The sequence below is a fragment of the Rhagoletis pomonella genome, unplaced genomic scaffold (genome assembly GCF_013731165.1).
Source record: "Rhagoletis pomonella isolate Grant_MI unplaced genomic scaffold, Rhpom_1.0 Rhpom_scaffold_00006, whole genome shotgun sequence".
Lineage (NCBI taxonomy): Eukaryota > Metazoa > Arthropoda > Insecta > Diptera > Tephritidae > Rhagoletis > Rhagoletis pomonella.
The window spans coordinates 4,352,008-4,365,592 of NW_023458560.1; the positions used below are offsets into that span (position 1 = coordinate 4,352,008).

The following is a 13,585-nucleotide window of genomic DNA, read 5'->3' on the forward strand; positions in this document are numbered from 1 at the left end:
ATTTTAAATAAAAAGAAAAGCACTGGCCACTTTACACTTATTTATTAGGTAATTGTGCAACTTGTGGCCGCTGTGGTGTAGTGGTAAGCAGTGCGCGCTTCTACTACGCAGCACCCGGGTTCAAACCCTGGTCAAAGCAACATCGCAAAAAATATAGAAGAAAGGTTTTTTCTTAACAGCGGTCGTCCGTCGGCAGGCAATGGCAAACCTCCGAGTGTACTTCTGCCATGAAAAAACAGCTTCTCACAAAAATGCAATCGCCGTTCGGAGTCGGCGTAAAACTGTAGGTCCCTCCGCTTTGTGTGACAACATCAAGGCGCACGCCACAAGTCGGAGGAGAAGCTCGGTCAAACACTAACATATGTGTAAGCGCCAATCTGTTATTATAATTGTGCAACTAAGTCAGCTTCGTTTTCTTTTTTCCATATGGAATCAGTATGATATCGACAATACTAAGAAAACATGTTACACATCCTTTGGAAAGGGTGCTTTTTAATTACGACGTAATAGGAGTTCTTAACAACTTTTTCGCTAACTTGGAACGTATCCTTTTATACTAATTTATTTACTGTCGTTCAGAACTTAATCGGCCAAAATAAATCAAGGAAAGCTGATATGTTTGTACTTTTATGTTGAAATATCGAAAACTGTTTTTAGATTCGTGAAAAATTCTTCGACAAAAGTAGCAAAATATTAAACACAAAATGCTTGGATATGATAAGAATTAGTGTCAGAAGCAGCTGACAGATATAGTGAATACCAATAATCACTAATATGTTCAAAATTTGAAAGAAAAAAAAAATCGGGCTGGTTTACTTTCCTGTAGAATTGGCCATGTGTATGTGTGTATATTGGTTTTGAGACAAAATAGATATGTAACGTAGGTTTCGCTCCTCCAGTGTGGCCCAGGCGCACTTACATTTTTTATGTTTTCTTCGCTTGAAAACTTTGGCAATGTAATAGGTTGAGAGCAATAATTTATTTTAATATGGATTCGATCTCCGGTAATTGTTTTAACATAAAAATTTTAAGTATATTTAAAAAAATATTTTCCATTAATTTAATTTTTTTTCGCGTTTTGGGACGACGTTTCCTGGTAGAAAGCTCGTAACAAGAAGATTCTGACAGCTCGGAAGCCTTGTGACAAATTTATCATTTAAAATTTTTGAGCGTGAAGAATGACACTGACTGAAAATATATATGTATGTATCTTAGAAAATTATTTTGTGCTTATTTCTTTCGAACCGAAAAAATTTGCCGTCTTATGACAAAATTAGGAATGGCTGAATGCTTCTAAGTGCGTTGGATAAAAAATGAAAAACAACAACAATAGTAAGTTTAGTTTCATGAATAATTTTATTGAGTAAACTTATGGTTTAAGGTGTAAATACAACTTTTGGAGATGTATTGACTGCCAAAATTTACACTAAATATTGTCTAAACAAACAAGTATTTTAACAATCGACAGAAAAAAGATTGTTAACAATTTTGTTATGATTAATTAAAAAAAAATTAAAATCGGCCACGAAATGACGAATATAGAGCGTCTAAGGGTACATGCGCGCGTTTTTTTGGAAATCGGACCACTGTGTTATCATTAAAATTAAATATTTTTTCGTGTATGTAGATTTGCTGGAAATAAAATTGGATGAAAACATTGCAAAACGTGTGAAAATAATAAAAATTATTACAATCAACACTCAATCAACATTGTACCGTCCACTCCATTTTTTCTCGGTGCCGCCTTGATACATTAAATACTTTAAAGCCACTGTAGTACTCAGAAAACTGAACACGATTTTTCATAAATTACTAGTAAAATATTCAAAAATTCTTTGTAAAACAAACTTATGTATGTATAACTATTTCTGTTACATTTCCGCTTACTGCTTCAAATTTAAAATGAAAACCAGTTTTCGAAGGTTCTGTTGTTTTGGTGGCACTCCGTTAACATGGAAAGATAAATTGCATAGGTAGATTTGTATGTAGTTTAATCGCATTCATTTGTTTTTGTGTTGTAGATGTGCTAATTGGTGGTGAAAATCCATGATGTGTGAACTAAAAGTCAAATTTTGTTGTTTGGATTTTCAACTTGCATATACGAGATAATGATAGTAGCGGTACTCATATAATACCTAAGCAAATACATACATATGAATGTACGAATATCTATGTATGTATGTACATATGATTACACTGGATCACAAATTTTAGTATGGTTTTTATTCTCCAAATGCCACTATCTAATTTCTATGTAGAATTGCTCGGTGATTCTGAAAATCGAGTTAATTTTTTTCTATGGATACGTTTTCGAAATATTTGCAATTTACCGTTATTCAGCTTAAAACAAAAAGTGGTTCCACTTAACCACGTCTATCCTACGAACCAATTTAACAATCTGAAAACGAGATACGGCAATTGAAAGCTAACAAAATACTCCATAAACCATGTATACATCACTTTACAATGAAATCAATATACATATAAAGAAAATCGATCGATAAATAAAGAAATAATAAGTGGTCAAATGAAAATACGCAAAGATTTTTTTTACATGAAAAAAGAGTTAGGGAATAATGTTACTCATACGCCATGTAGACCTAAGTAGCCCGCTTTTATGCTCATATTTCATGTCAAAAATCTTTGCGTATTTTCATTTAACCACTCATTATTTCTTTATTTAGCGATCGATTTTCTTTATTAGTAACTTGATTTCATTGTAACAGAACAGGCTTTAGCACAAATGCAAAAATATGGCACAGAGTCTGTTATTTTTTTAATTTTTCTTCAGTTAAAGTAAGCTTTTTTTCATTTTTTCACTAAAAAGTAAAAAACTGGAATGATTAGTTAATTTGTCAGAAACTATCAGTCGTATCGGAATGTGATGTATATATGATTTATGGAGAATTTTATTGCCTTTCATTTGCCGTATCTCGTTCTAAGACTGTTAAATTGGTTTGTAAGATGTACGTGATTAAGTGGAACTACTTTTTATTTTAAGCTGAATAACGGTAAATTGCAAATATCTCGAAAACGTATCCATTGAAAAAAAAATTAACTCGATTTTCAGAATCACCTAGAAATTCTAAATAGAAATTGGATAGTGGCATTCATTGAATATTTTCGCTGTAAATCAGTGTTATTTTTAACTGACTAAAGTTAGGAGGCCAATGCGAGCTCCAGTGACCCCACGGATCAGGAGTTACGCAGATGACAGTGATGACAAGACCGAATAAACGTTAAGGGCTCTGTTTCCGAGACATCAAATAACCGTCGCACAAAACATATTTGCGACATTTGATTTTAATCAGAGCCCTCCAACATTTAACGCATAACGTTTTGAAAGCATAAACATGTCTACCTTCATCTATACATATGTTTATACATACAAATGCATGCTCATAGATGGTCGGCACGTCCATTCTATAGCTAAATAGTACATACAAACTTGCATGCCAACATTTGTTTGCTGAGTTACATGTGGCCAAGCCACTGCCGAGTTTCGTTTGAAGCCAAATTTACAATTCAGTCGTTGTCGAGGTTTTGAAGCCAGCGGTTGTAAATAGTGAATGTCGAGTACATACATAAAAATCTAAGCTCACTTTCAAATCTCACACCAAATTCCGTTGGCGCTGCGGAGAAATTTGCGAAGCAAAAAATAAAATAAAAAATTTTACGTGAAAAACACAGATAAATTTCCAACTTTGCATAAATCATAAAGAAAATAATAATAGTTGGTTATAAAATGATTAATGACCTATAGTTGTGTGTTAGGTTACTATTTGATTGGACGATTTGACTTGCAAAAAATTAAATGTGTACATATAAGCATAAGTAAATATTCGGAAGCATAAGCAACGTACAATTATTTGCAAATTGGGTCTAACATAAAACGATTTGTCGGCCGTCCACAGCAGTCACTGTACGCAATCGCGCGTGTATCATTCGCGAATTGTTGTTGCATTTGCTTTTCCCTCCCGCTTTGTAACTGTAATTTCATCACGAAAAAGAAAACAACGAAGTTGCAACCACACCAGCTACTAACGGGTGATTTTTTTGAGGTTAGGATTTTCATGCATTAGTATTTGACAGATCACGTGGGATTTCAGACATGGTGTCAAAGAGAAAGATGCTCAGCATGCTTTGACATTTCATCATGAATAGACTTACTAACGAGCAACGCTTGCAAATCATTGAATTTTATTACCAAAATCAGTGTTCGGTTCGAAATGTGTTTATTTATGGTCTACATAATCGACCAAGTGAGCAAACAATTAATGCGATTGTGACGAAGTTTCGCACTCAGTTTACTTTATTGGACATTAAACCAACCACACGAATGCGTACAGTGCGTACAGAAGAGAATATTGCGTCTGTTTCTGAGAGTGTTGCTGAAGACCGTGAAATGTCGATTCGTCGCCGTTCGCAGCAATTGGGTAAAGCGTAAAGCGCGAAACACATTTCGAACCGAACACTGATTTTGGTAATAAAATTCAATGATTTGCAAGCGTTGCTCGTTAGTAAGTCTATTCATGATGAAATGTCAAAGCATACTGAGCATCTTTCTCTTTGACACCATGTCTGAAATCCCACGTGATCTGTCAAATACTAATGCATGAAAATCCTAACCTCAAAAAAATCACCCGTTACGACGAAATCTTTTACAAAGTCAGTGAATTGCATTAAAATGATTGCTGCCACCAGAACGGAATCGTTGCGTCTGCTTCACATGGAAAATCCTTTCAAAGCAATTTTTCAATTTGTCTGGGATTTATTGGTGTTTTTCTTGAAGGCGACCTTCTTTACATTGGAGTCCATTTATTATTCTTTGATACCGGATCGTTTCAGGAAAATTAAGGTATGTTTTTCATTTCCTTTGAGCAAATGTCTTATGTTTCATAAGACCAATAACCATTTTTGAAAATTTAATCGAAAGATTTAAGACACGAACTTTCTTCATTTTTTAATTAGACCTACATATCGCACACCTAGATCTAAAGGGAGTTAACTCAAAATTCAGAGAGGAAAATATAACTGATTGTGGATCGTACAGATTCAAAGGAATTATTGCAATACGGGTATAACAGTGGTTTTTTAGTTAATGTATATAATCATGAAGACAAACATATTTACATTAACTGGATGTAAGTCCTCTGAATTAATTTATGCAAAAAAATCGCCTTAAATTTTTTCTTTAGTTGATCGCACTTTAGATCTCGGTGTGCGATATGCGCGTGGCGCGTGATAAAAACTCAAATATTCATGAAGTTAAGTGAGAATGTGAAATTTTTCAAAATATACACAAAATATTTTCAATAAGTGAAATAAATATCTGAAAAAGGTTATAAAAAATAGTTTGTTCGCATCAAAGATCTTATTTTCATAAAGTGCATTCAGTTTTTAGCAGACCCTGAAAATTGCAAGTTTTTGACAAACTAGTTTTTCTTTAATTTATTTTCAAAGAAACCCTTCCCAAATTTTTTAAATGCCAACAAAAATTAAACTCATAAATAATTTGAAAAACGACTTCTGAAAGCATTTAGAGAATATCCTGAACTACCTATTTCCGGAAAAATGATTCAACAGTTTGACAATGAGGATAAAGTGATATATTTCGCGAGTGCTACATAGTTTTAATTAGTTATAAACGCTTCAGTTTCTATTATCGTGGTGATTAAGGATTAGAAAATTGTAAATAAAATGCTATATTTTGAATGCATTTATATTAGAAGTGGAAAAAGGCGTTTTTGCGTTTGGCAGCAAAATGAACTATTTAAAACCACAAGCAGAAGACATAGTTAAAATAAAAACTCTGATACAAATGAGTAGTAGCCCGGAAAAACACAACTCGAAGTTTGGAGTACGACTGGTTTTATAAAGATTTTATAACGCTCTTCTCACAGACTGTGCTCTTATAAGGATTATATAAGGCTCTGCATGTAGACATATTTTATAAGTCTCTTTTTTTTTTTTTTTAATTAATCCCAACGGCTTTTTACCCTCCATTCCCGCTCAACCGACACGAGGGGCGCAGTCCGCATGACGTACGGAACCTTTTTTTTTTTTGTTTTTTTTAGTTTTTTCGTGCCGAGTAGTGGAAACAGGAGTTTGTTAAGTGTCGAGATCTAAAACTATTCAGCTACAGAATCAAATTCATCAGCTGATTGGATATGCTAAAGATAGTATTTCAATTATTGAGAGTGGAAATAATAGTTTTCTTTATAGTAAAAATCGAGTCCGATACGTCAAACGTGCTGGAATGACAGTTAAAATCTTGACATAAACCACGGAATGATTCGTTTAGTTCAAAATTAGTTTTGCATGGCTTTAAAAATAGAGGTCGAAAGTGTCTTGACACTCGAGAAGGAACATTAAAATTTACCTCAGCCAGGAGGGCCGGGCTATTAATCAAGCCTGTCATTAATTTTACGATAAATATTATACCCAGCATTTCTCTACGACTTGCGAGTGTAGGCAAATTTATGAGCTTTAGACGACTTGTGTAAGGGGGGAGATTGTAATCTGAATCCCAGTTAAAATTACGCAATGCAAAAAGCAAGAATTGTTTTTGAATTGATTCAATCCTTTCTGAATGAACTTGGTAGCGGGGATTCCAAACAATAGATCCGTATTCTAGTATAGGTCTAACTAAACTGGTAAAAAGAGCTTTTGTAACATAAGGATCTTTGAACTCTTTTGACCATCGCCTTACAAATGCAAAAACGCCTTTGGCTTTATTGACTGTAACATTAATATGATGGTTGAAATTGAGTTTGGAATCCATTGTGATACCAAGATCGACAAAATTGGATACCTGCTCCAGATTATAATTTGATATTGAATAAACAGCTGGTTGAACAGCCCTCCGAGAGAAACACATAACCTTACATTTTTGAAGGTTTAGTGGCATATAGTTTGTATTACACCAACTAACCACGTTGTTCAGATCTGCTTGTAGCAAAGACCTTTCTTCGATAGAGGACAATGTTTTAAAAAGTTTCACATCATCGGCATACATTAAAATTTTTCAATGTTTTATTATAGAAGAAATATCATTAATGAATATCAGGAACAGAATCGGACCAAGGTGGCTTCCCTGAGGAACTCCTGAAGAAACTTTAATGATGTTGGAAGAACAATTATTAACAATAACTCTTTGTGTTCTATCAGAGAGGTAAGATGAGATCCATTGAAGAAGACTGGGCTGAAAGCCGATTAGGTCGAGTTTACGGATGAGTAACGAGTGACATACTTTGTCAAAAGCTTTACTGAAATCGGTGTAAATTACGTCGGTATGAGCATTTTCTCTAAAACCGTTTGAGACATGAGTTGTAAACTCCAATAAATTAGTCATAGTAGATTTTCCTTTAGAAAACCCGTGTTAAGATTGTGTAATTGAAGAAGATATAGAATATGTCAGCTGGTTAACAATAATTGCTTCGAATAATTTGGGGATAGCGGAGAGTTTCGCTATGCCTCGATAGTTTTCTATAGACGACCTGCTGCCGTTTTTGTGAAGTGGTATTATGAAAGACTCCTTCCAGGCTGACGGAAAAACGCCATGTTTAAGTGACAAATTGAATAGAGTTGTTAAAGGCTCGCAGATGTTCTCAGCGCAGTTTTTAAGAAAACAGGTCGGAATATGATCAGGTCCAGGCCTAAATGACGCTTTTAAGGTTTTTAAAGAGTGTAAAACTTCATCGGAAGATATTACTGGAATATAAGCAGAGTTGATTGGACAAAGCTCGTACGGATAGTCTCCACTTATAGGGAAGTCTACAGAATAATTGGACCTAAAGAACCGAGCAAACATGTTGGCAATGAGTTGGCTGTCGCTAGATACAGTGTTGCTATAATGCATAGCGGACGGAATACCATGTGCCTTACGCTTTGAATTTACGAAACCATAAAATGATTTAGGATTGTTAATTAAATTCTTCTTAATTTTACATAAATATGAATTATTACATTTCTTATTTAATGCAAAGTAGCTATGCCGCAAAACTGAGTACCTTAGGTAATCACTGTGTAAGCCCGTTCTTTTATACTGTTTAAAAGAGTGCGACTTTTTATTTTTCAATTTTTTAAGCTCTTTAGTGAACCATAATTGTATTGGTTCTTCATGAACAATATTACGTATTGGCACATACTTTCGAAACAAATTGAAAACAGTATCATTAAAGTGCTCAACGCTACGCTCCACGTCATCTCTATATATTGGCCAAGATAACTCTCCTCTATACTCCTCTATGATTAGTAAAAATCCTCGACCAATGTAAACTTTTAAATTTCTATAAACTTTCTTCACTAAGAGCGATTAATCAATAGCTTTTTGATGAGTAATTAATCATTAATAAGCATAATTATACACCTCTATAAATTTTCGTGTTTAGAGCAATTTCGCATTCTCTTTTCGAAGTAGGATTTGTCTTCATAAATATTAGTTGTGTTTGATGAGCTGCTCTAGGCTACGCCAGGTTTCATCGCCACAACGGGGGAGGCCACCGCTCCACTCGCTCAGGGGATCGCAGGAAAATCTCATAAAAATTATTTGATAGGGATGTTAATCCCGGGATCCTGGGATTCTTATCTTTTTAAGGCCCGAGTCTCCCGAAAATTTGCTAAGAATCCCGGGATTTTCGGGATTTGTAATTTGCACTGGTGGAAATAATATAAACGCCTCGTGTTGACCAGTGTTTGCTATATTTATTTTGTTTATTTAATATTTAATATTTTTTTATAAATATCTAGCTCACCTACATATGTATATACATTAAACTGCATCACCAAAAAAAGTTGCGGTTTTCCCCCGGGATTACAAAATCTATTGTATTTTAAGATGTCCATCAAAATATTTCCTTGACCGATTTGGCCTCCAAAAATGAAGTTTTTTATGAATAAAAATTGTATATGCTAAGGACTAATATAAACTCGACCAGATCCTCGAATATCGTCCTTCTAACTTTATTAGCTTAAAAAAATAAAATTTATTAATAGAGCATTTTCAATACCTATTCATCATTGTGAACCCAAATAATTTTCTCTTTCATTTGGATCCCATATTTTTATTCTACTTTGCGTTTGAATTGTTTAAATAGTTTTTGGAATTAATAATAAGGGTATTCAGACTACCCTCGTTAATGTATTAATTCGTTATCTGGTAACTCGGTAACACTGAATCAGCTGACGTGAAATTATATTATTTATAAATATTTATTAATTCCACGACAGGAAAATTTATTAAACTTTTCATAAAATTATGCACTTTTCGCGCGAGAAAATTCCGGCAAATAGGGAACAGAAAGGAATCAGCTGACATTTTAACGCGTGTATTACCACATTATCAGATTGCCACTTCGTGATCTTGGTAACGATATATTCGGTAATTTACAAAAACAAAACAATTGTGAGAGTTACCGAATACCTAATTAATGAGTATAGCCTGAATAACCTTAATATACATACATATTTGAAATATAAAGTTATTCAAAAAAAAAAAACATCCTAAAACTGAAGAAGCAGTTTTACTATATTTGGCCCATAGTTTCGTAGGTATATTAATTACTTCGTGTGTTTTATTTTTTTTTCGCTTTGTGTAATTAACTGCCCATACACAAAAGCACATTTCAAAATGTGTACAAAAATTTCGAATTTCAAACTTTTTACTCAGAATTTTTAGACAAATTTTAGGTACGCGATTTTATAGCCCATTAAATTATAGGAAGATAAGGTGCAAGATTCAAGTGGGGTTGTCACGCATTTCCTTCCATACAAAGTATGTTCGACAATTTGTTTAGTATATGGAATAAAATGCCCAGCTTTGTAAAAAAAAAAAATCCCAAAAATCAACGGTATTTTGTAGCTGCTAGAACGTTGGCACTTTATCGCACTATAATTTAATGGACCATAAAACTGCGCATCTAGCTTCTGAGTTTGTTCTGAGTAAAAAGTTTGAAATTTCGGTGTATATTATTTGCATTTTTATAATTTTTATACGAATTTTGAAATGCGCATTTATATGCAGTTAATTATATGTAAAATGAGGAAGACTTTAATAAAAAAATTTATATATAAAAAAAAGCAAAGAAAATATAGACAAAACATTATTTATTTCTGCCACTAGTATTATAAACTTCGTTCAACTACAAAACACTTTTGTTCACTTAAGTTTTTTTTTTGCATCGAACTTATTTCGGCAGTATTCCTAAATGCGTATAAATTTAATTACTGTCTTTTGTTCTTTTACTAATGAAACCTTTTTCACTTTATATAAAACAGTAGGTTTCATACTCCTTTTGGTTACACAGGTTTACAAAAAAAAAAAGGTTCTGCATATTGAACCAAATCTCTATATCCCTATGTTATTCGATGCGCTGAATGTGAATCCGAGGTCTGTTAGCCCCCATCACGTCAGGTTCGAGATCATTTTAATGTCACTTAGGGAAACATTCATTGAATAAACCTGAATTATCATATATATGGGGTTTCAGACTCGAATCCGAGGTCCGTTAACCTCCGAAATGTCAGTTTCGAGGTCACTCAATAAAAATAAAAATAATTTTTTTTATTTTTGTTGTCGCTGAATCCGAATGTGGGGACCTTTGATTCTTCGAGGTCATGCCAAGGTCAAATTCAGAAGAATTGTATTGAATTTCAGGTTTATTTGATACATTTTTCCCTACTTGACCTTGAAATTACCTCGAACCTGACGTGATGGAGGCTAACAGACCACGGACTCGCATTCAGGGCGTCGAATAACATAGGGATATAGAGGTTTGGTTCAATATGCAGAAAGTTTATTTTTGTAATATATTGAAAAGTGTAAGAGAGATCTACAAAAAATCACATTTAGAAAAGGTCAAGAGCGCCATTCATATTTCTAGGAAATACTCAGGACGCTGATTATAAATATATAATAGCTACAAGAAGCTACAAGTCTACGTAGCGATCGAATAATATCTTGTTCTTCTTATTTGTCGCTGTAACCGCCCAGCTGCTGCCAATTGGAAATGCCAAGTGAAGCCAAGTCCTTTTCCAACGCAGTGGGGCCTCCCTTCTCATCTACTACCACCAGCGGATTCCGAGTTGAATACTTTCAGAGCAGGAACGTCCGAGTGCCTTCGAACGACATGGCCAAGCCAGCGGAGCCACTGTATTTTAATTCGCTACTCTATGTCTATCTCGTTGTAAAGCTCATACAGCTCATCATTCCATCGCCTGCGGTACTCGCCGTCGCCAACGCGTAAAGGCCCGTAAATCTTCCGCAAAATTTTCTTCTGCTGCTGGCAGAATGTCAGCTGCAGGCGGTGGAACATCGACTCCGTCATAATCGACTGGTGGTTCGAGTTTGTCTTCTCCACAACTTTCAGTACTGGTACCATTCAGTAAAGTGAAAAAGTGTTTCCTCGTACGTTCGTGACATCGGCCACTAGGTCGCCATGGTTGCTCTTACAGGAGATCGCCGTTCTTGAAACCTTCCCTAAGTCGGCCAGAACTTCAAGCTCTTCGGATTCCGTATTTCGGCGTCTCTAACCGTTCAACATAGCTCGCACTGCGCCCGGTCGCAGCGTGGCCATGTAGGCGGCATCTTTTTTCTCTGCAGCTTCTTGATACTCCTCATCTAACCAGTTGATCTTTGGCTCGATTAAAATCCGACTACTTCTTCTGCGGCAGTGCGCAAAGAGCGGGAAATGTGGTTCCACTGCTCGCATATATCGGTTTGTTGCAGAGTTCTCTCTGAGGGCAGGTGTGAGAGTCGAGTGGCGAATGCATTAATTGTATGTTTTGCTGGCATCTTTTCGACGTTGAGCTTTCCTTGCATTGTTGGGCGCACATCCCAGTCGATGTTTGGACCTCGGCGGCGGGGTATCTCTACCACCACAAATCCAACGTCGAATTTGTGCTCCTTTACATGGCAAGTGTAGTTGGATGGCGGGTATGTCAGCTTTTGTCCTTACGATGAAATCAACTACCTGGGCAGAGGCACCTACCCCATTAAGGGTCCATACATTCCAAGTGCATGTCTTCAAATCATAGTCCTTTAAACGTTTGCCGTAGTCGTCATCAAAAGGGCCTTCATCTGAGGCTTTGTCTGTCTTCTTCACTGGAAGCGGTTTTTACGTGGCGGGTTCCAAACCCAACGAGCAACCCATTTCTAGGAGAGGGGTGGTTTGGTAAGCCTGTAAGATATACGTGATTAATTTCAACGATTAATGGTTAATTTAGCTGAATAACGGTAAATTTCAAATATCACAAAAGTCCTTAGAAAAATTAACTCATGGCGACGAGTAACTGTTACTTAGGTTCTTTATAGATTTTTCAATTGAAGTGTTTTAACTTAGTAAATATTTTACTTGAACTTTATCTATGCCCAGATGTGTTCGATTCTTCAGTTTGCGTAACACGAGTTTCGTTATAATCTAAAACATACATACCAATTCCGAAAAATGCCAGTTTCATTTCCATATTATTAAAGAATTCTGAAAAATCTTTAAGTTGGAAGATTATGCGCCTGCGCTGCCGCTAATGGGCACGAAGGGCGTTCCATATAGTAAATAGTAAAAACTAATTATTATTTAGACGCATTAAACTTCCCAAGCTTTCCTTCTTGAAAGCAAAAATTGTCCACACTGAAGGTGCCACAGACCTAAGCGCAGGGTCGACAGCTGTATATGCAGATGGTTCCAACCCAGCAAACAATTGGGTTTGATATACATTTGAGAATGATTTGACATCAAAGCCTTTCTCAAATGTCAAAGTGGGGGGAAAGAAATACATGGCTTATCCCAGTGTTTTCCCAGCGAACTTTTTCAGCCCATGTGGCCCTTCGTGCTCTTACATGGTGGCAGCCACTCTAACATGACCTAACCCTTGATTAAACCACAATTTTTTTTTTAAAGCATCTGTTGGAAGCCATTTTAAATATGTACGTAAATATTTTGATATTTTGTAGATACGCGAATTCCATTTGTACTTCACAATAAAGTTTCAGTAATAATGAAATATTCTAATTCAAGAATTTTTTACCGCATAATAATTTTAATGGCAGTATCTATTTTGATAATGTATATTTAATTTTGTTAACATATATGTATTTATGTATTATAAGTAATACTTACACTACCGTCCATTTGCGCAAATTGGCATAAATTATTTAGAAAAATATATATTTTTGCACCTAAGAGCCTGTAAAGCTCATTATTTGTTGGCCATATGGTCTGACGTGTACACATTTACTATATTAAAGGGTTTGGCCGCAAATAACAATTTCCCAAATTACTTTACTGTAACTCATTCATAATAGTGCAGTATTCTTCCTTTGCAACACTACGTTTCTGGCCCGTACTGGCTCAACTTGGGAAAGTAGTCGAGTTTGAGTTGTTATTGCACGGTGCACGGATTGCACGGCAGAACCATGGAAAAACTTAGCAAGCCGTGTAATCCGTACACCGTGCAAAGGTTTTGCAAACGTATGGCGCTTTATTTTCTATAAAAAGTGTTTTTCGGTAGAAAAGAAAACGCCATTAAAGAATATCCCTAGTATTCTTTTGTCAGTTGGTTTCAGTAAAATTAGCTAGATTTTGGT

The 13,585-nt window shown here is 35.2% G+C and overlaps 1 protein-coding gene across 1 annotated transcript in view; it reads left to right on the forward strand.

The window, feature by feature from the left end:
• The first annotated feature begins 4,653 nt into the window (after positions 1-4,653).
• Positions 4,654-13,585, forward strand: part of LOC118740316 (short-chain dehydrogenase/reductase family 16C member 6) — a 35,623-nt gene continuing 26,691 nt past the window's right edge. The window contains exon 1 of the mRNA XM_036471802.1: positions 4,654-4,858. Within this exon, the coding sequence (XP_036327695.1) occupies positions 4,688-4,858 (171 nt within the window). The 5' untranslated portion in view covers positions 4,654-4,687. The remainder of the gene's footprint in view (positions 4,859-13,585) is intronic.